The sequence below is a fragment of the Hakea prostrata genome, chromosome 10, assembly GCF_041222555.1.
Source record: "Hakea prostrata isolate BN-2017 chromosome 10, UWA_Hpros_2, whole genome shotgun sequence".
Taxonomy (NCBI): domain Eukaryota; kingdom Viridiplantae; phylum Streptophyta; class Magnoliopsida; order Proteales; family Proteaceae; genus Hakea; species Hakea prostrata.
In genome coordinates this window covers 40,420,153-40,441,806 of record NC_142609.1, presented here as the reverse complement: position 1 = coordinate 40,441,806, position 21,654 = coordinate 40,420,153, and the positions used below count along the sequence as shown (strand labels likewise).

Sequence of the window (21,654 nt, the reverse complement as noted above, 5' to 3'; positions counted from 1 at the left end):
GAGTATCTTTTGGTTATAGGGTGTATAAATGATTCAGGAACAGAAGAATAACAGAAATAACATTTGGAAGGAACTATGTAGTCACTACTACACTAAACTCGATAATTATGAAAATTCCATTGGTACTTCTGGTATTCATTGCATCATAAAACTGCTACAGCAAAGTGTTGCACACATTGCATTCTGCTCGTACCCCCTAATGTCCTTTATAGAGGAGGATATGCATTCCCTATGGTACTCAACAGTAATACTATCCCATAATGACACTAACATAATCTTAATCTATACAAGATTCCAACTTTAGTTCTAATACACTGCACAAAATTGCTAGAAAAACAGTTCGCAGCCAAAAATATTCTAAGTGCAATAAGTATTAAGGCATATAGTTAGAGTCATACTATAAAAATAAGGGAAGACGGATAGTGAAACCTAGCATAGACAAGAAAGGCTGAGTAGTAGTTGTTTTTATATACTTACCATCTCCAAGTAACAATTAATAGCATCTCCTGAGTGCTTTAACCTTTCTTCAGTTACTCTATTTCCAGCCTCCTCTTGACTTGTATGCACAAAGATTGCAATTTATTCAACAGAACGACTATGATGTAACCAACTATAATGTTTCATTAGATACCATAAGTTTATGAACAAATGCCACTCCATAAACTACTCGTAGTATCAGTTACTTACCCAGACACAATCCCATTTACCCATGCAACTCCATGTTAGACTCACATCCTTGCATAGCCATTTAGCATGGAAAGTTTCAGAGAAATATGTAGAAACAAAAGCAAGTCTGAACAAATGCTCCCCCTCTGTTTTTGATGAATAAAAAACAACCTAATTCAGCTGTTCATATGGGATACTATAATCAATTTCACTTGCAATTACTGTAACATATCCAGAACTCAACACTATTACAGTTAGAACTTATTGTATTATTACTATAATACTCAAATTTATTAACAATAATCACTGTAGCAGCCTTTCATCATGAAATATTTATCAAAGAGATTATAAAAAAAGTTCCACATGTTTCAGAAATGCCTAACCAATAAAGTCATCATCCATGAATTTAAAACATAGTAGAAACATCCCCAGATGTATAAAAACAACTACAACTACAGTTACTTATGGTAAAGTATAAAAATCCACATTAGCTCACAATCATGTAACCTATGAAAGAAGGAACAACCACATCATCACTCTAGCATCTCCACAAGCCACATTTTCTTGTCATGGGGACAAGCAATGAAGGCCTCTCTCCAATGAGGGTCATCCATCATCCTCTTGACTGCCCTAATATATAAATCCTTCCCAACCATAGGCAGGTTGCTCAGCACCGACATACACTGAGTAATGCTGTAATCTATACTTGCTGGTTGAGGAGAAGGAGATGTGGATGAGGTACTATTATACCTCTCCATCCTGGCTCTAGATGTATCAGGCATGGTTTTGTCGGCCATTGCACATTCTAAGGCCATGTTTCTCTTCCTAACGGTTCTGGGTGTTTTGTCAAGCCTTTGGTTAATAACTGGAGAATTGTCTTCTGCCTCCCCACCATTATAATCATCCAACCCTCCATGATAAGGACTATTAGGAAGAAACTGTTCAACATCTTGATCAATTTCTTCAGCTGTGTTGGGAACATCATCAGCATTTATATTTGCACTGTCTCCTCCAAATGCAGAAGAACCACCAAATATCATGTGTAGTTCCGGCCACTGATGCAATCCATTCTTCCTAAACTTTGCCCAGCTTGGGTTCACCTGAAATTTTATAAGAGCCAACTATAAAAATTAGTACACGTTTTTTGTGATTACATCATGGCAAAAAGACAAGGATTGAGCACTCTATTACCTCAATGTGCTTGTCCCAGACACCATCATCTTCAACAGTGCAAACCCTAGTCACATCATTCCAACTAACACCCGATGTCTCCAACAGTTTTTTGAAATTGTGATAATCAATCCTCAGTTTGTTCATTTTGTTGCGAATCTGTGACGGATGAAAACTACGACCAAGTTTGGTTTCCAGTTGATTTTTAATATTGCTCCACCCTACCTTACTGAAGGTGGTGACTGTCTTGTTGCCTTTCTTAACTTCTTCTAGCATTACCATTACAAAAGTATCTACTTCTTTCTTTGTCCATTTTGCAGACTCATAATTGGGGCTTGAACTGTTAGACATATCCTCTAATATTCAACAAAACCAGAAAATATAGGATTCAGTTAACTTAATCAAATTGATGTAGAGGCTCAAAATGATCATATCCCTGTTCTCCTACCATATTGCAAGTGTTAGGAAATGATCAAGACAAACATGATTACAGAATAAGTTGTAAACAAGCATGTAAGAAATTTACTAAACAGCATCATCTTAATCAAAGGTCGTCCATCAAGTATTTAAGTTCTTCATTTAATTTACCAACCACAACCACAAAAAGACAGTTCTCAAGTAACACTAACATGCTTGTATATGAAGCTCAACTAGTTGGAGTACTTTTGTTAATACAAAAAGAAACACTTGCTGCACTACTCTATTTCTCTAAATCATCGTGTTGTGCAAAACACAACAGGATAACGTGATAACATATTAAAATAAGCTATGCTGCCTGTATAAGTATGATGTTATCAGAAAGCTGAGGCAGAAATCAACTCCAATAATTACCATGGCAACAAGTAATTGTGAAGAATAATATCACGTTTCAGTATTTTCATTTTGAAGTTGGACCCAAACCAACATATTGTGAAATTTGAGATTTTTGTCCTAGGGTTTTGGGTGTGAGTTTTGTAACATTGGATTCAGGTCTCCATTGTAAAGTTTTTCCTTCATGGTGAAAGTTCTTGTTTCTTTGCACCTGGAGCTAACACACTATGTTGGTGTGTGAATCGCGTTAAGTCTCTTTATTCTTTCAATTTGTTTCAGTTTCAGTTTCTGTTCGTGATTTATTAGTGTTTGTTCTAACAATATGAGTTCTTTAAATTTACTTCATAGCTTGCTTCACTCAAAAAGTTCACCGATTCTGAATTCAAGAACAACGAAAAAGGCAATTGAGAATATACTAAGTAATCTAGTACTCAAGCATAATTGCATCATTAAAATCGAAATGGAGAAAAATTAAAACCTAAAAACGTTTCAATCACCAAGCTATCAATTGCCATAGGTTCAGACACAGGATGAGATAGGAAAAGGTGAGAGGAACAAAAAAACCCGATAATGATTTTGTATAGAGGGAGACCAGAGAGACAGAGACAGACAGATAGATGATAAATATCGAAGAACGGAAGCGAATTGCGTATCTGGTTTCGAAGTACATTGAAGGGAAAGAAGTGAGAAGGAAAGGAACGATGCCGGAGCCGGAGAAGGTGACGAACAAGCAGAGACGTCCGAGAGGAATATCGTATCGTACCTGAGTTTCTCCGGCGGTGGAAGAACGAGCTTTCCGTCGGCCTCTGTGTTCTCCAATGTGTTCTGGAAAACTACGTGAGAAACAGAACAGATGTTTTCTCGGAACAGGTAACAAAATCCCTAATTTTGACCACCCTCAGTTTCATTGGTTCACAATCCGTATTGATCAATTGAAATTGTATCGGGCTAGGAATCTGATTCTGTTATTTGTACCGATACAAGTTGATACCAATTCACAATTCGGCTGATACATCCGATCCTTTTTTTTTTTTTTTTTTTTTTTTTGGTAAAAACTAGCATAATATTGCATTCTAGAGTATCTAACTCTAAAAGGAGAGACCAATTAATACAAGGTGGTGGAATGAATGAGAGGAAAGAATCTTGTTGAAGGGCAGAGTGTTTAGTTATTGAATCTGCTCAAAAATTTCATTCTCGATGAATTGCATAAACTATCGTTTTTTCTTCTCCACAAACCAATTGTTTAATACCTTTGTAAGCTTAAAGCCTCTTTGCCCATTATGAGTTTTTCTATACTCTAAGATTTACAAATTCTACAACTTATTTCTTAGCTAGGGTGGCTTTGTCTGTGAAGTTTCTAATAATGTTGGCCATCTTCTGATCCTTAGCTTAACCATCTTTATGAGGTTGATGCCAATACTTATAAGAGCTCTTTAATCCGATAAAATTTTATTCTATACCAGGAGAAAAACACCAAATGAAAGACACAAAAGGTGCTAGTTTGCTTTAATGGCTTTGAGAATGTTGCCTTAAATATTCAACTATTCAAAGACCAGAATCATTTTCTTACACAACCCTTTTCCAAATGATTATTATGTTACATGATTGAGCAATTGACCAAAACATTCATAATGCATAAGCCAAAGGTAACTTTATTGAGCTTGGTTCGAACTTGGTATTTGAATGTTGATACACTTGAAAATTTTGAAATTTACAAATGTAATCAATGTGCTTTGCTCTTTCTTTCTCTCATGAATTATCTTTTTCTATTTACCAAAAAAAAAATCTTTTTTTAACATTCATATAATATGAAAGATGGTTATCTTTCCACCACTGGGATCTTCTATTAGTTAGAGTAAAAATTTGTGAGTAGAACCCATTTTTAGATATCGATAAAATAAATCAAAGGTAGAACCCTAGCAAGTCCATATAAACTCTCCCCTCCTAATATATGGAGAAAATATGTGTAAAAAACCTTTATCTTATCAAATAAAGGATCCAAACTCCACAATGGCTGTGTAGAAAACCTTGTCCTAACATTTCACTAATTTATTTTATACGATTATTGCAAAAGATTATTAATTAACTAAAATGTATCCCCTTAACTTTAATTAAATGATGTCAGTAATATGATGAGTATCTTTAGCACTAGTATAAAACATATATATGCTTATATTGATTTGGACATCTCTATATTTCATGTATTGTCTTTATAAGTCAATTTGGATTTTGGACCGGTGTGTAGCCAATCTCGCACCACAAAATCCTGTCTCAGCCAATGGGGTGAGATTGATATAAGTATACATGTGTTGTATTGGGCCAAGGTGGTTTTTTCAAATTTTGTTCCGATTATTAATTTAGTGTGATGTGAAATTGTACTCAAAGGAGATGGACCTCACATTTTCATATTGGGTCATCATCATCAAATCAGTCACAAGGACTGGGGTCCATAGGTCTAGAGAATAGAAGGAGGGAAAAGTGCAGAGGGACAGAAGTTTGAACCCAAAACCTCTTATATCTTTCTGCCTCAATATAGAAAGTTATCGTCGCTATTTCAGAAGTACATGAACAAGATCTCACACATTCACCGAGACTCACACTATAGTTTTCCATCACTGTCTCTCAACCATAATAATTATGAAGATGATGATAGATACACCCCCCCTTCTGTTTCTGTATTTAATTTGACATTGTACAAAATGACATCCATGGAGGTCCAAGCAAGATTAACCACAATTGATTAAAGGTACCCATCTTGGTGACTAGAAATGTTCCTTAGAGACTATCCAAATCACAGAGAGCAACTGCCCCACAACACAGTTGTCCCTATTGTTAGCAATGTTTTTCTTTTTTTCCTACAAAGATATGAAGCTAAGGAATCCTTCCAGAAGTACTTTTTTTTTATTTTTCCAAAGCAGGGTAACTTTATACACTTGGAAAAAGTCTCACCCGTGAAAATTTGTATTTTTTATTTTTTACTTATGAGGTAATGGTCATTGTCAATTCACTCAATTCTTTGCACACGAGACATAATTAATTGATGCTTACAGCGATAGAACTACCCCCAGGTCAGGGGGTTCGTGACACCCTCCCCCCTTTTGAAATTTCTCCCTCTGCTTCTTAATGTTTTGAAATTTCTAGTCTAATTCTCTTTTCACGTGTGAAATATCAGCACTTGTCTCCCTTCTTTTCCAATTTTTTGAATTTTTCTCTGACCTTTTTTCATGTGTAAAATATCAATTTGGCCTCCAGATCAAGACAATAGATAGAAAAATCATTGTGTTTTTCACCCCTGAATATTTCAACGTTTACATGTTCAATGATCAACAATGGTGCTTCAATTGGTCGATTCAGATCGGGCCCACCAAATGTGGGGCAAATTATTGATACCCCTTAAACTCACCAACCAAAGTGATGCATTAAGCCAACGCAGATCTGTTCCAGTGATGAAACCAACATCTCTTAATGAAGAGGTCGTGGGTTCGACTCTTGCTAAGACATATTAATATCTATATCCCGACTTAATAAAGCCCCTTTGTACAAAAAAAAATGCATTAACAAACAAATACATCCAGGGAAATGACAAACCGTATAATCCGGAGCAAGTTCTGTTGGACGTAACCATGAAAACAAAAACTGTCTCTCGAGCCTGGCCCACTAAGGCCCGGCCCATGAGTCAAAATTTGGTATAGCCACATAGGTGCCTCTCAACCTTAAAAAATGGTTAATCAAATTTTATTCAAATAAATCAATCATTGCCCAGGCCACCTGGAAAATTAAGCCTACGTGGCAACTCAAATCATTGCCAATACAAGATTCCATTCCAACAACACTCATTGGATGAAGAAAAGCAAATGGGCCACGTGCTGTTTTAGGATATCATGGCCTCTAGGATAAACACCAATCTCCTCCACCAGCGAGGCCCACCAGGCCCACCACCACCCCCACCCATCGCTTTCCAGTCTCTTCATTTTTTTTTCTCTGTGGTCGATTGCTTTTTTCTTCTTTTAGCTTTGATAGTCTATGTGTTCCACATGTTGTCAAGAAAGCAAACAATGATTAGGTGAAAACATGTGATGCAGCTTTGCAAAAGGTTACCCTTTGAGATGAAAAAGAGGATGATGATTTGGATATTGGATACTCACCATTGCTTATAAATTAGGGTTTCTCTACAAAAATAACCCCTTTTATCTCTTCCTTTATTCTCCCAATCTTTCATGCTTTAATTTAAAAAATATTTCTTTTTAATAGTGTTTGATTAATTATATATTTGTATTATTAATTATTATTTTAATTATTTGATCCTTTTTATCATTTGATATAGATAAAAGCATAGCAGACCCCTTTGATTAGGTCATATCATAAATATAATATCTTGGATGACACCCTAACAAATTAAAATTAATATGTGTACATTATCAATTGATCAACCAATTTGTATCGGTCTATTAACGATATATTAGTCATGGTAGATTCCAGTACCTAGTTATCTATCATTGTATGATATAAATCTCTTTTTTTTTTTTTTGTTTTATTTTTTGTATCTGAAGTTCATCCGGGCCAACTTGCACACACCTCGATTACATGATACAAATCAAATTATTTTAAAGAGAATTTTGTTTAACCAATGAGGGGTTTGAAAATGGTATTACTTATATGCCTCAATTTAGTTTTAACAAATGAGAGAAATATTAGTGTATATAAGTACTATTATTTATTATATAAAAGGGTATAAAATATTCTAAACATGAATGATGACATAAGATAAAGACTTTTTTACGTTAATTAAAATATTTAAGACTATAATAAATACAAATTTACTTAAAAATAAATCTAACATTAGATAATGAATGACATGTAGTAGTGTTTTAAAACAAAAAAAAAAAAATTATTAAAAATGTTTCTCTAATGTGTAGGCATTTCTTTACCCCAAAAAATAATTTTATTTTGAAATGTGGCCCCATAATGAAAGTCATTATATCAAAAGAGCGAGTTTTGCACGACCTTCCACACCACATCAAGGATATTACAGAGTGCATGTTAGTGTGGTAGTGAAGATAAGTCATTGTCACAGATGTGAGTGTACGTACGTGATTGATTATGAAACATTAATGTAGAATTAATCAAAGGTATGTCCTACATGATGGTTTCTATTTAAATGTTTTACGTGTATTCATGTACGTAAAGATTCACTAGACTCTGCGACAATTTAGCGTCACAAAAGATTTACCATACATATATTATAAGGTCCATAAGCCAAAGGATGGGAGACAAGGTACAAAGAGACAGAAATTCGAACAGAATATCTTCGTTTTATTGCATCTACACAAAAGATTACTGCTACAACTGTGTGAGAAATACGTCTACCATCTTATATGATTAACGTATAAGGATTTTTTTAGATTACTTGTCAAAAATAAATTATAAAGTTGTTTATTTTAATTTAATGTATGATGATTACGATAAGCCTCAAAAAGGATCTATAAACCCTAAAAATATTCCGTATCATGAAATTAAGGATATATCTAATTATTTTATAAACCGTGAAAGGGACCTATCTGTAAATGAGGGTCTACTGTACTAACGTGACAGCCATGGAAACATATAGAAGATTTATTTATTTATTATTTTTTTTAAATAATTTAAAATTTTGTAGAAAACCAGTGGGTAATATTTTTGTTGACTATTATTGGGCGAGAACCAAACAAAGTGAGGTGACGTCAGCTTATTCTTCATTTATTAATTTTTTTATTTTTTTTTTTTTATTTTTTTTTTTTTTCTCAAACCTTTATGTTACGTTTGTTTGCAAAGGTGGGGGTGGTGAGACAAGTTAAACAACTAGAAAGTCATTTGAAATGTGGTGAAACCAGCAATCATAAAGTAAAAACAGACTATAGTTTGGGATTAATGCTCCTAGGATCCTTGATCATGCCCTCACTGTGTAAGTTAGATACAGAATATCTAGTGTCTCACATACTTCTAGAATGGATTACCTATAAATGGGATAAGATAAGGTTTTAGTTTGGTAATCATGAGATAAGGTGAGTTATTATCACAAATTTGGTAATCTTATTGATAAATACTAGTAAGTACTAATTATGGATGAGAGAGAAGTTTAGGTGGGGGTGGGGATTGAGCTTAAAATATAAATATGAAAAAAGTTTTTCAAGAGATGGGATTTGCTATATCCCTTATATGAAATATCTTTGTTACTATTTTTTTTCTTTTCCTAACAATAATGAATAAAATATTTCACATGGGCCTAAGAAAGTAAAATATGAATATTAAGCATGTTTGGAGGATCTAAATTTCAACTCCTTCGTATGCGTATGGTGAATGTGTGAAATATGACACAAATTAGTGCTTAGGAAAAGACTACACATGATGGTGTTGTATATTAATATTTTATAGTGTTGCATCCAAACTGACACTCTCGTTGAATCTTAGGGATCAATTCAAAATTTGTTCCTAGACACAAATAGTGAGAGCAGGTTAATTGTAGTAATCGGGTAGCCGTCTTTGACAATTAAGTTAGACAATGAATGTAACATTTCCTGGCACATAGAGTGTAAAGAGTTTAAAATTAAGAAGTTGCAACCAAAAAGGGAAATAACAAGCGCATGTAAACTGCAATGAGTTAATTTCAATCATATTTAGTAGCCTTTAGTGGAGGTTGGTAGAAGGTTTATCTAAAGCAACTAGAGGTATGCTGGATTTTCCATGTTAGCCTTAGATCCCCTCTTTTCCTGATAAATATGATCACAATTGGCATAGGTCTCAGCTAGATATTCAATTATTATGATTGTACAGTGAATTCCTCAGTTGGTGAGTCGTTCACACTAACATTGCACCAAGTATCATGGAAGGTGGTTATGATGCTAGTTTCTCGAGCCATTTCCAGTTACGACTCTGAGTGTTTCCGAGTAGTAGTCTTACTTGGACTTCATCCCCATGGGGGTGCTCTTGAGAAGGGTACAAGTCTTCTTCATTGGGTTGATGTCTCGATCTCTTGTCTCCAACTTCCTTTATCTTCTCTCTAAGATGTGGGGTTGAGCCCCTCGGTCGACTTAAACTTTCCTAGTCAAAAGGCATGAAGCCGATTTTAGGACCACGTCGAGATTGCACAACATATCATTCTCTCTTTTCTCTTGTAACATATTCTCGAGTACGGATCAACTAATAAGGAGAAAGTAATGGACTAACCCTTGTTGAACATGGGATATATAGAATCGACCACTAAGGTGTCGGACACATGTCCATGGATATTTGGCCCCACCCTCCAATTGGGTCCTGGTTCTAAAGAAATTTGACTTTTGACCTCTTATATATAAGGGGCCCAACTCTAGATTTTTATCTAATGTTTTAACATCAAATCAAAAGATTGTGATTAAATTACAAAAAAATGGGAAAATTACTTGATTAGCTAGTTTTATGTTTTCATTTACAAAAGTAATCACTCAAAGTTTTACTTAACAAAAGTAGTTAAAACTGAGTTTAGATTTACAAAATTAGTCAAAATATTGATTTTTCATCCATTTGGACATTTTTACCCCTAAAAATAATAATACCAATAAAGGGGTAAAAATGTTCAAAGGGAATGAAAAATTAATGATTTTTTTCTTTTGAACAAAATAGTGATTTTTCCTTTTTAATGTGGTTAATTTTAGGGGTTAAAAATGTCAAAGAAATGAAAAATTACTATTTTGGCTAGTTTTATAAACCCAAATTTAGTTTTAACTAGTTTTGTTAAGTGGAACATTGAGTGGTTATTTTTTTAAAAGAAAACCTAAAAGTGACTAATCATCTAATTTTCCCAAAAAAAATTGATGTGTTTTGTAAATGGACCTCAACACTTTGATGTGATGTTAGGACACATGTCATACATCCACAAGAAAACGGATAGTCCAATTATGTCAAGATATTAGTCTGCCCAACTTTCATCTATTTTGTCCGTGCTTATGGGTAAAAAAATGATAAATAAATAGAGAATTGAAATTAATTTTCTAAAAATTTCAACACTCTCTCGGACAGTGATAAGGATAGAAAAATAATAATAAAAAATAAAAAATAAAAGTAAAAAACTTAAAGACAAAGGCAAAAAGAGTTGAGAATTTACCCAAAATAAATGAATAAATAAAATAAAATAAAACACAATAAAGAGTTGAGGAAGATTAAGGTTGCGGTTGTTTGCTAGAATAAAGGTGATGGAAATGGATTTTTTTTTCTTCCCACTTTTCCTTTAAATTCCACAAGTACAAATTGTTTGGTTACTTAAGTGGAAAAGTGAGAGACAAGTTTCTTTGAAATCAAGATAAGTTTAAGGAAACTTATCTTGTGAGGTGACAACCTAATTTTCTCACCCCAAGTCTTTTTAAAATCCAACAAAAAAATGTGAAATTTTGTGAAAAAATATGGAAAAGTTAATATTTTTTCACACTTTCCTTTCCTTCTCTTCTCTCATCACCTCACTACACATGGCACCCACATGTAAGAGTGTCAATTGCTTACCGAAACCGTTTAACCATACTGAACCGCGCCGTCTAAAATTGCACCGTACCGTACCATTCAAAATTTGGTACGATACGTACCGAAACCGAATTTCTTCGATACGGTTCCGGTTTTATACCGAATTGGTACCTTACCAAATCAAGGGATATAAATTGTAATTTTTACAATAAAAACACTTTACATTTACCCTATCCCTAATTTCCTATTTCAATTTTTCATTTCATCATTCACTCATCTTCTTAGATTTACTTGTTTTGTCTCTATTAATTAGATTTACTTGCTTTATCTTTATTAATATCAAATTCTATCGATTGATCGATCACAATTTCATTAGGATCTTAATGAACTAATAACAAAAGTGGTATAAGTTTCATTCTTACCAAATTGTACCGCACTAGATACCGTGTTTAAATCTTTTCCCGCTCCGATTTAATACCAAAACCATACCGAACTGTTTTTGTAAATACCGAAACCGTACCATACCATGTAAATTTGATGCTATACGGTTCTAGTTTTCGGTATTCAAAGTTGGTATCGTACCAAATTATCGAAACCATACCGATTGACACCCTTACCCATTTTTTTTTTTTCCCCACCCAATCTTTGTAAACAAACGCAGCCTAACGGATAAAGGCCAGGTTCTGACGGAGATGCAAAAACATAATACCCTTCTGCCCTCTTCTGCCCTCTTCTGCCGGTAATCCCCTCCTTTCTGCCGGTTGAACCGGTCACCTTCTTCACCCTAAGAAATCTCACCCTGTCACGGTGTCACCCATAGTACCCTTCTGCCCTTTTCGTTTGATTAAAAATAAAAAAGAGAAAAAAATAAAGAAAAGGAAAAAATTGATGTGGGGTCATGATATGGTGGATGATGAGCCATGCATGTGGGACATGTGTGCCCTTAATTTCGTAATCAGAGGATGAATGTAGTCCCTTGTGTCCTACACAACAGAACAAAATCTGAATATCTCATAAAAGTGTGGTTCCCACCACGTGCAATTGGCCATGCTATACCGTAAAGGGTTTTTGGTTTGATTCAACTTTTATTATCTAAGATGAGTACCTTTGGTTTTACCCCTCCACCGAATCCTCACCCCGTTGGGGTAGCATGGTGTTTCCTCTATGGTTCCTGACCACACAAAACAGTGGGGCCTATAGATGGAATTTTAAACTTTTTTTAGTTTTTCCAAAAAATGTTTTTCATCGTAAGTCCCACTGTTTTGTGTGGTCGAAAACCCGTTGGGTAGCACTTTGATCCGGACTCATAACTCCCCCAGTCCAAAAAAAAAAGAAAAAAAGAATTGAGTATCTTTGTCTTAAATGAACAACTTGCTTACGTACACACACTTATTTACTTATCCTTCTCTCACACTCACGTCCTTACTCTCTTCCAATTGGAGTGTAGTTTTTTGAAATCCTATGTTAGAACCAGAAAATCAAAGGCAGAGTATAGATAAACCAATATTAGACAAAGAGAAACTGAATATAAAGTAATATACCTTATGTTAGAACCACTTACCCGAATGAAGTAGAAGAAGCGAAAACAAACCAAAACGAACTCGAACAGGGTGAATTGAGATGTAAGTACAATACTTTTCTTTAAGGTATTTGAACGCCCCCTTTAATGCAGATTGGGTTTGACCTTGATGTTCTCACATCAAAAATACAATAACTCCTTAGTTCTGAAGACTAGCACTCTAACAGATATTACTTGCTAATGAGATACGGAGGTAGTATACAGCACATGAAGGAAGAAAACAAAAACGAAATTTTTTCTAACAAAATTTTTTCTAACTTTTTTGAACACGAAAATTTTGTTTTTCCAAAAAACCAGAGTCTCAACTCTTGTTCTTAAATTCTCACCTATATCAGCAAGACCCAAAAAAACAGGTTTTATGAATCATAATCTACGATCCAAGTCCCATCATAGACATTTAAAAGTCTTGTTATTCAAATAATAATATTATAATGTCCTATGGCCTGGTTAGACTAGGGTCCACGAACCACAATTGCAACCACGCCCGACTCGGCTCAGTTCGGTGCATGCGTGTGATCCATATTTAACTCTCTACCAGCATACATCCTACTTATGAGCAATCAACGTATATATAATTGATATTCTCATGAGCTCCAATTAATGTGGGACTAAATAAATATGGTAAATTAAATTACCTTATATATGCTGAATTACCAAAATCCTTCGATCGAAAAGTAAAAGAGTCCTATGAAAGCAAAAATCAAACAAGAGTCTTAAAACAACACTATAGAGTTTTAATATTTTGAAACTTAACTAACTAACTTATATTAAATTATATATATATATATAATTTTTTATTTTAAAAAACAAAATCCGACATCCTATACCACTCATTCTGGTTTCAGCCATGAATCCAGCAGCTTGAGAGAAGAAAAAAAAAAATCTCTATGTTAAAGGTGTTCTCAACTTTTTTTTTTTTTTTTGCCGAAATGGTGTTTTTTTTTTTTTTTTTTTTTTTTGGCCAAACACAGACAAACTTTATTCAAATAAACAAATCTGGAGAGATTCTCCCAGCAGAAACATTGTACAAATTTTGAAGCCCAAGTAGTGGCTGCATCCACCAAACTTTAAACATACCCAAACAACGGGTTCCTCTAGCTAACAAATCGGCAGAAACATTTACTATGCGAGAAATATGTAATACAACATAATTGTCAAACCCTATCAACAGATTTTTAATAAGCTGAACTAAGTTAGCACAAGGCCAATCCAGACCATCAGGATCACCATGTAAACTGTAAACCATTGCCTTACAATCAGAGAAGACCTTGATATTCTTTATCCCTATAGTAGAAGCAATTTGAAGAATTTCATACAACGCTTCTAGCTCCGTTTGTGATGCGGATAGTGCCCAACCTGTTTTCATGTGAGCAGCAATAAAAGATCAGAGGATGTCTTGATAACCCATCCACGACCACTTGAGAAATTATTGGATCCCATGAACCATCTGAGAAAACATGAAAAAAATGGTGTTCTCAACTCACTTGGTTATGATTCTTTCCTTAACTCTACCACTTGAAAACTTTATAGGGTACCAAAAAAAAAAAAAAAAAAAAAAAAAAAAACTTTTTATAGGGTTTCTCTGTAAGTCACTTAAAAGTTAAAACTATTGGTGAATAAAAAATAAAAGTGTTTTTGAATACCCTAATGAGAAGGAAAAACTAAAAAGATGTTCAAAAGAAAATTTTGAAGCAACCCAGGTGACCAGGTAACTGTAAACCCAGAAATAGCAATTGGGTATTTTATAATAAAAAAAAATGAGTAGATTTGTTAGGTATTATGGGACTAAATAAGGGTACAATGGTCAAATTAGGAACCACGCAGTTCTGCTTAAGTTCGAAAATCCAGGACCATTTATAATTTTTTTTTTTTTGGGTAGAAGGACCATTTATAATTTAATTCCCGCAATTTTCTGTAACGACAAAGACAACCTGTAAATCGTAATTTCGCAGAACAAAGAAATAGTTTTTTGGAAAATTTCGAAATGGGGAAAAACTGTTGGGATGGGAGGGTTAATTATAAATTAAAAAAAGATTGTATAAAAACAATCTAATATTTTTCGATTTCTGGAATTTGGATGATTTAATTTAATTTATTATTATTTATTTATTTATGTCTTGATTTAAAATTTCAAACTCAAGACAGGAGCGTTTAAAGCTGTCTTTCTTTCATTTTACCTTTTAAGATGGTGTCGTTTTGGTTGAAGATGGATGTGTGAGGGAAAAGATACAGGGATATAATAGAGAAGGTAAAGAGGGAGAAAAAAAAGTTTGAAAAAAAGATAGAGTAATCATGGACTTTGAGGCTCTGGATTAGTTCTGCTGACTTTTCCCCCTTCTATCTGAAACAGGAGTCTGAGAGATTTGTTGGATATCATAGATCTGTGCTCATATGTCTCAAAAATCTGGTTTATCAGAAGTTATTTCATAGTCAATCCATTTAGAGGTCAGTTTCTGCTTCTGGGTTTGTTTAAATCTTCTGAATTTTATGTTTCAACATGGAGCTTTAAACTACTAACCGTACGTAGCTCCGTGTAAGCTTCTCTTATAGATTTACAGGAAAATATGTGTTTCTGCATATGGGTCTTCATTAAAATGTCTGAAAAATCAATTTTAGGTCAGTTTTGTTCAACCGGCTTTGGATATGGGTTTCATCTTCAAACATGCATAACAAGAGTTTTCTCTTTTCTTGTTGTCTGGAAAATGTATTTTTCCTTTCCTGGAGAGAGTTCATTTGGTTTTTTTTCTTTCTCATTTCTGAGTATGGTTATATTTGCTTATTTCTGCTACCGGGAAAGAGTAAAGATTTTAAACTTATTCTTTTAATTTGGTTGGAGAAAAAAATCTTTTAGTGGGTTTTTCTGCTCAAGTATAAATCCAATCTCTGTGGCTCCTGAGTAGGGAAATAAATTCCCATTTAGGTTCTGTTACTGTTCTGATACTGATGATTCCAGAGCTTTTCTGGTATTTCCTTTCTGCTTAATATTTTTTTGGGTGGGGGATTTTCTTTCTGCTTATTGAGAGTGTATTTCCTTTTCTGGTTTAAAAGGCTAGTTGTTATGGGTCGCGTATCTTGGGAAGGCCATACTTCTCAAAATTCTGGAGATATCAATTTGAAGGATTTAATTGAACGAAGAATAAGGAAAAAAGAAATAAGAAAATGGAAAAGGGTTTTGTTTTATGAGAACTATTTTTTGGTTCTGTGGTTTCCAGTGACTTCTCTTCAGAAGGATGGATCTGTTGTTCATTTATAAATAAAATGAATCTAGGGTTGTTGACCTGTTGTTCGGCTTCTTCTTCTTCTGAATTCCTAACCTTGTGGATTATCTCCTTTAAAAGTAATTTTTGTGTCTGTCCTCATGGTTTTAGTTAAATTACTTTGTTATTTTTCCCGGGTAGTCACTGATCTTTCTTTTATACTGAATTGACTTGCAGAAGTTGGGCGGTTAATGGATCTTTTGGAGTCTACAAGGGTTGTCTTCAACAGAATACGAAAACTAGAACCAGAAAATGTTTCAAAGATTGTTGGGTATCTTCTAATGCAAGAGCATGGAGATAGGGAGATGATAAGATTGGCTTTTGGTCCTGACAATTTGATTCAGTCCCTAATCAGTACTGCCAAAGAGGGACTTGCCAAGGCTGAACTTGCCAAAGCTGAACTTCATCTATCGATTAAGCAGCAAGTTTCAGGACCAATCTCACCTGGTTCTGGGAACCCCTCACCTATATCAGATCTGTCTCTGCAGTTGACTCCTTTTTCACCTGCTTCTTCACGGCCATTCTCATCTCCAGCTACATTTAGGGTAGCTGCTCCTTACTGGGATCCTCAAGTGACAACTGAACATCAACAACTGCACAACATAGATTTCCTCCCACCCACATATGGAAATTCAATCTCTGATGATTATCTTCACAATCAAGCTCAGTTATTGAGTTTGGAGGATCAGTTGGAACCTGTTAATTCTCTGGGACCAGATTTTTCAAGCAGCTATTACTATCCTGAACCTGCATTGGGCAGTCTAAATGCAAGAGCCACTAGGAGATCACCAAGTCTTCCTGAATTCCCAGTGAAAGCTTGTCATTACTTCAACAAGGGGTATTGTAAGCATGGAAGCAGCTGTAGGTACTTCCATGGCCAACCTTTTCCGGATAGCTTCTCTCAGATCTTTAGCCCAAACCCAAATGAACTTATTAATGAGGATCATGTGTTCTTACCGGGCTCCCTTGAGAAATTAGAGTTGGAGCTTACAGAGCTCTTGAAATCTAGGCGGGGCATTCCTGTATCCATTGCTTCACTACCACTGATGTATTATGAGAAATATGGTAGGACCCTTCAGGCAGAGGGTTACCTCACAGAGAGTCAAAGACATGGGAAGGCTGGGTACAGTCTGACGAAGCTTCTTGCTCGATTGAAGAATAGCATTCGACTTATTGACAGGTGCAGTGATGATCGCTTTTGAATCCTGTTTATGAATTCTCGAGTTAACTCCTAACAGTTGGTATTTATAATGTTTGGATTTTATGTAATTGAAGTTACAGACCTCACGGGCAGCACTCAGTCATCCTAGCGGAAGATGCTCCAAAATACATGGAGTATAGGAGTGAGAGGAGTGACCCAGGTGCAATTGTTGCTGGATCTCGACAGATTTATCTGACATTTCCTGCTGAGAGCACCTTTTCTGAGGAAGATGTTTCCAACTATTTTAAGTATGAGATTTTGACACTATTGCTTGTTTTATTTCATTTTGTTCTGGTCTTCCTTTTAGTATTCTTATTATGTTTCTCCCAAAATTTTCTTTTATAGGACCTTTGGGCCTGTTCAAGATGTTAGAATTCCGTTTCAGCAGAAGAGAATGTTTGGTTTTGTGACTTTTGTCTATCCAGAAACAGTGAAGATAATTTTGACCAAGGGAAACCCCCACTTCGTGTGTGGTGCTCGTGTGCTGGTAAAACCTTACAGGGAAAAATCCAGGCTCGTTGACAGGTAAAAAAATACTCAAATGATTTGAAAGGTTTTCTGTTGGCTCTTCCAGTAAATTATATAATGGGGTATCATATATGATGAATTGAGTAATCTTAATTTGTACAGAAGCTTTGGAATTGGCTGGAGTTTCGATAGTTGGAAATCATTAGCATGGGTTGCTGAAGATTGATTTTCTGTTTCTTTCATTTCTTTTTCTTGTTCTCCACAATTGTAGCATGAGGTACCATTTTAATCATTTTATGGTTTTGACATATATGGTGATGAATTGGGAGATGTTGCTTGAGTTAAAATTTCATTAGTTGGCACCATTGTTACGGGTTGCCTAAGATTGCTCTTCTGTTTCTTTGGTTCTTTTCTCCATCCTCTTTATTGATTATGAAATCTCTTATGATTGAAATTAAATTATTCATATTTATTATGGCATTTTTCCCCTTCTTATTGCAGGAAGTATGCTGAAAAAATTGAACCCCTTCCCTACTACCCGTCTCACTTCTTAGAAATGGATCCTGAGCTTCAGTCAAGTAAGTAAATCATCTGATGAACTTACTTTGTGTCTTCTGTAGTTCTGATAAAATACATAAAAGAAAATTTATTGCTTGCAACGAAAAAGATTAGCGAAGAACATGTAGGGCATGTGGCTTGAGTACAAAATTTTCTTGGTTTTTTATTATCTGTTTGGCTGCTTTAGAGGCTGGCCTTCCTTCTTACAATGGTATTTTTTGATTATTCATTGGTGAAGGAAAAAGGTGAACTCCTTGGTATCTAATCCATGCCATTCAATTTCATGATCGAAAGCATGCATTGTCTGCAGTGACAGGAAAAATGATTTTGAGTGATTAGATGATTAGGAACACTTGGGTTAGATTAATGCCTAGGAGATCATCGTGGATCAATTGGATTAATAGATAAACCTTTTGTTTTTCACTCATGTCCAAGTGGTGCTTGTAGTCCCTTTCAAGTTCTTGTTCTAATAGAATATATTTTTCTTCTTCTTTATAGTGCCCAGAATGTGTGATAACTCTAGACTGCCAAGGAAGCAGCTTATGGAAGAGCATGAACAGGCTCTTGAATTTGAGAGAAGGCGTCTTGCCGAATTGCAGTTGGCACCGAAACAATTGACTCAGCAATACTTTGGTTACAACATGGATGGATTGAAGCTAGCAGAAGGTCAATCCTATTTCCGTTTCATTTAGTTTGTACTTTCTTGTCAGTGCCTTTAATTGTTTATTTGCTTGCTTACATTGCTTTTTCTATTTTATGCCAAAGCTTGTGCAGATCATAATGAGTTTCCTTCAATGGATCGGTTCAATTACTTATTGGATGTTTTAAACCATGGCTCAACTAGTGATGACAACACCAGGCACACAAGCTCAATTTACACTGACCAGGAGAGGTAAATTCTCCTTTTGTGGTTTCCTTTTTCCTATATGGGCATGTTGGGGGTGGAGGGGGATTCATTTATTTTAAAAAGGTTGTAAAATATTTCATTTGTTTCTCAATATCCCTGTTCTCATTGACTGCATTTTATACTTCAGAGGGATTAGAAGCATTGGGTAAAATTTTCTTTTCTTCTTATTATGCTGTTTATTGTCATCTGATGCTGAATATATCTAGTCATTCTGAATTTTGTTACAGCCAAGGAATTAATCTTCCGGAGAGTCCATTTGCATCTCCGATACCAAGCAGCATTTCAACAGTGATATAGATTCAGAAACAGAGAAGAAATAGAGGTAGAGTGCTGGATTTTCAAGTCTAATGCAGCCCCCACCAACAGAAAGAAAAACCCTTTCCACCCCAAACTCCATTTTAAACTTTTTCTCCCTGCTACCTTCCTTCTCTCTACATACATTCATCTCAAGTAATTGTTCAAGCTTCGCGCAAGTTCATACTGAGGAAGAAAGAAACATAGAAGCTTCTTCTCCCTGATACATTGGGTGGAGTAGCAGGTTTTCAAAGAGGAATCAGTCATACAGAAAGCTAGAAAGAAAACTACATGTAACAAGTTTGTACACTTTTTTTTTAAGGAAGCAAAAAAGTCTGGATCTTAGAAGAGATGTATTATAGTCTGCCTTAGTGGAAAAATACTATAGAACATGCAGGGTTCAAAGGAAAAAAAGAAGTGTAGAATCTCTGCAAAAGTTAGAAACAGATGGAAATAATTTTTACTTAAACAAAGGGTTACTTAGAAGTTTTATACCATAAAGTCTCTTAGCATATTCTATAGTTATCCTTCATTTAACTTGATTCCCCCCCCCCCCTCCTCCCCATCCCTTCTTTTTGTCTCTGAAGATAACTTGGTAATGAAGACTGTTAGGTTGTATGATTGAAACATCCCAACTTTATTGATAATCAGAAAATGACACCATTTGCTTTGCTTACTCTCTCTGGTTGTTACTCTGTGGATTGATATGGAAAAGAAATGATGACTTACTGGCCTGGGTTAGAACTCACTACTTTTGAAGTGGCAGATTAGGACATTTGAACTGTAATTTTGTATTATCAGCTGTTTGAAGGAATCTCTAAGTGGCCCAGTGGAGGAAAAGAATGGTGCTTTAAATCTCACCTGAGGGGACCATTCACAGGTCTGTATGAACATGCTCTGCATTACTTTTGAATCCATATCCCTTCTGTTGTTCTATTTGTTGATCTTGTATTTGGAAATTGCTTTTATGCCAGAAATGTCACAGAAGGCAAGGTTTCAGGAGAGGGGGGGGGGGGCTTTTTCTGTTTTCAAATTAAAAATAGCTTAAAACAGTGACCATTGAGAGATCCTCTTGGACGTGCAGTGCTGTGCGGGTTCATGAGAAATCAAAATATTGGGTTTAGTGATAAAATAATTTAAGGGAAGTGAGGGAGTCAAGGAATTTTTTTTATTTTTCACATGGCCTGCAAACCTGAAGGGGAACAGAGACAATTAACAGAGATTGGTCGTATCAGTTCTGCTCTGTTCGAGGCTTCAAGCTCCATTTATCACACTCTTCTATAAAATCATATCCCATTCAGTCTTTTCCTTACTCTTATTTCTGTGTTCTGCTTCTAGTCAAAGTCAAGCATACCTTGACTTGGTGGACATGGAAGAAAGATTTGCATTTAACTTGCAGAGTTGGAAATCACCAAGTAGTTCATTATGTTGCGAATCTGTGATGGATGAAAATTACGACCAAGTTTGATTTTTAAGATTGATGTAGAGGCTCAAAATGACTATATCCCTGTTCTCCTACCATATTGCAAGTGCTAGGAAATGATCAAGACAACCATGATTACAGAATAAGTTGTAAACAAGCATGAAAGAAATTTACTAAACAGCATCATCTTAATCGAAGGTTGTACATCAAGTATTCAAGTTCTTCATTTAATTTACCAACCACAACCACAAAAAGACAGTTCTCAAGTAACACTAACCATGCTTGTATATGAAGCTCAACTAGTTGGAGTACTTTTGTTAATACAAAAAGAAACACTTGCTGCAGCATCTCTGTGCAAAACACAACAGGATAACGTGATAACATATTTAAAATAAGCTATGCTGCCTGTATAAGTAAGATTTCTTAGTGTTTGTTCCAACAATTTGAATTCTTTAAATTAACTTCATAGATTGCTTCACTCAAAAAGTTCACCGATTCTGAATTCAAGAAGAACGAAAATTGCAATTGAAATATACTAAGTAATCTAGTACTCAAGTATAATTGCATCATTAAAATCGAAATGGAGAAAAATTAAAACCTTAAAACTTTTCAATCACCAAGCTATCAATTGCCTTAGGTTCAGACGCAGGATGAGATAGGAAAAGGTGAGAGGACCAGAAAAACTCGATAATGATTTCGTATAGAGGGAGACCAGAGAGAGAGACAGACAGATAGATGATAAATATCGAAGAACGGAAGCGAATTGCGTATCCGGTTGCGAATTACAGTGAAAGACAACAAGTGAGAAGGAGAGGACGACTCCGGAGGAGAAGGTGATGAACAAGCAGAGACGTG

At 35.0% G+C, this 21,654-nt stretch overlaps 2 protein-coding genes across 7 annotated transcripts; one reads left to right on the top strand and one right to left on the bottom strand.

The window, feature by feature from the left end:
* Nucleotides 1–492: 492 nt before the first annotated feature.
* On the bottom strand, nucleotides 493–3,627 carry LOC149002945 (uncharacterized). Its single transcript, XM_089136140.1, has 3 exons — nucleotides 3,410–3,627; nucleotides 1,858–2,192; nucleotides 493–1,766 (listed from the first exon to the last, which is right to left on the bottom strand). The coding sequence occupies exons 2-3, from the start codon at nucleotides 2,185–2,187 to the stop codon at nucleotides 1,200–1,202; spliced, it is 897 nt and encodes a 298-aa protein (XP_088992266.1). The 5' UTR covers nucleotides 2,188–2,192; nucleotides 3,410–3,627; the 3' UTR covers nucleotides 493–1,199.
* An 11,229-nt stretch (nucleotides 3,628–14,856) lies between these two features.
* LOC149002944 (zinc finger CCCH domain-containing protein 18-like) lies at nucleotides 14,857–20,335 on the top strand. 6 transcript variants are annotated; one of them, XM_089136137.1, is made up of 9 exons: nucleotides 14,857–14,939; nucleotides 15,042–15,136; nucleotides 16,126–17,128; nucleotides 17,224–17,397; nucleotides 17,495–17,674; nucleotides 18,119–18,195; nucleotides 18,674–18,841; nucleotides 18,941–19,067; nucleotides 19,310–20,334. In XM_089136137.1, the coding sequence occupies exons 3-9, from the start codon at nucleotides 16,140–16,142 to the stop codon at nucleotides 19,377–19,379; spliced, it is 1,785 nt and encodes a 594-aa protein (XP_088992263.1). In that variant the 5' UTR covers nucleotides 14,857–14,939; nucleotides 15,042–15,136; nucleotides 16,126–16,139; the 3' UTR covers nucleotides 19,380–20,334. The 6 variants fall into 6 exon arrangements, with proteins under 6 accessions (XP_088992263.1, XP_088992262.1, XP_088992259.1 ...); XM_089136136.1 differs by having other exon boundaries at nucleotides 14,872–15,136; XM_089136133.1 differs by lacking the exons at nucleotides 14,857–14,939; nucleotides 15,042–15,136 and adding an exon at nucleotides 15,143–16,028 and having other exon boundaries at nucleotides 17,230–17,397; nucleotides 19,310–20,335.
* Nucleotides 20,336–21,654: the final 1,319 nt, after the last annotated feature.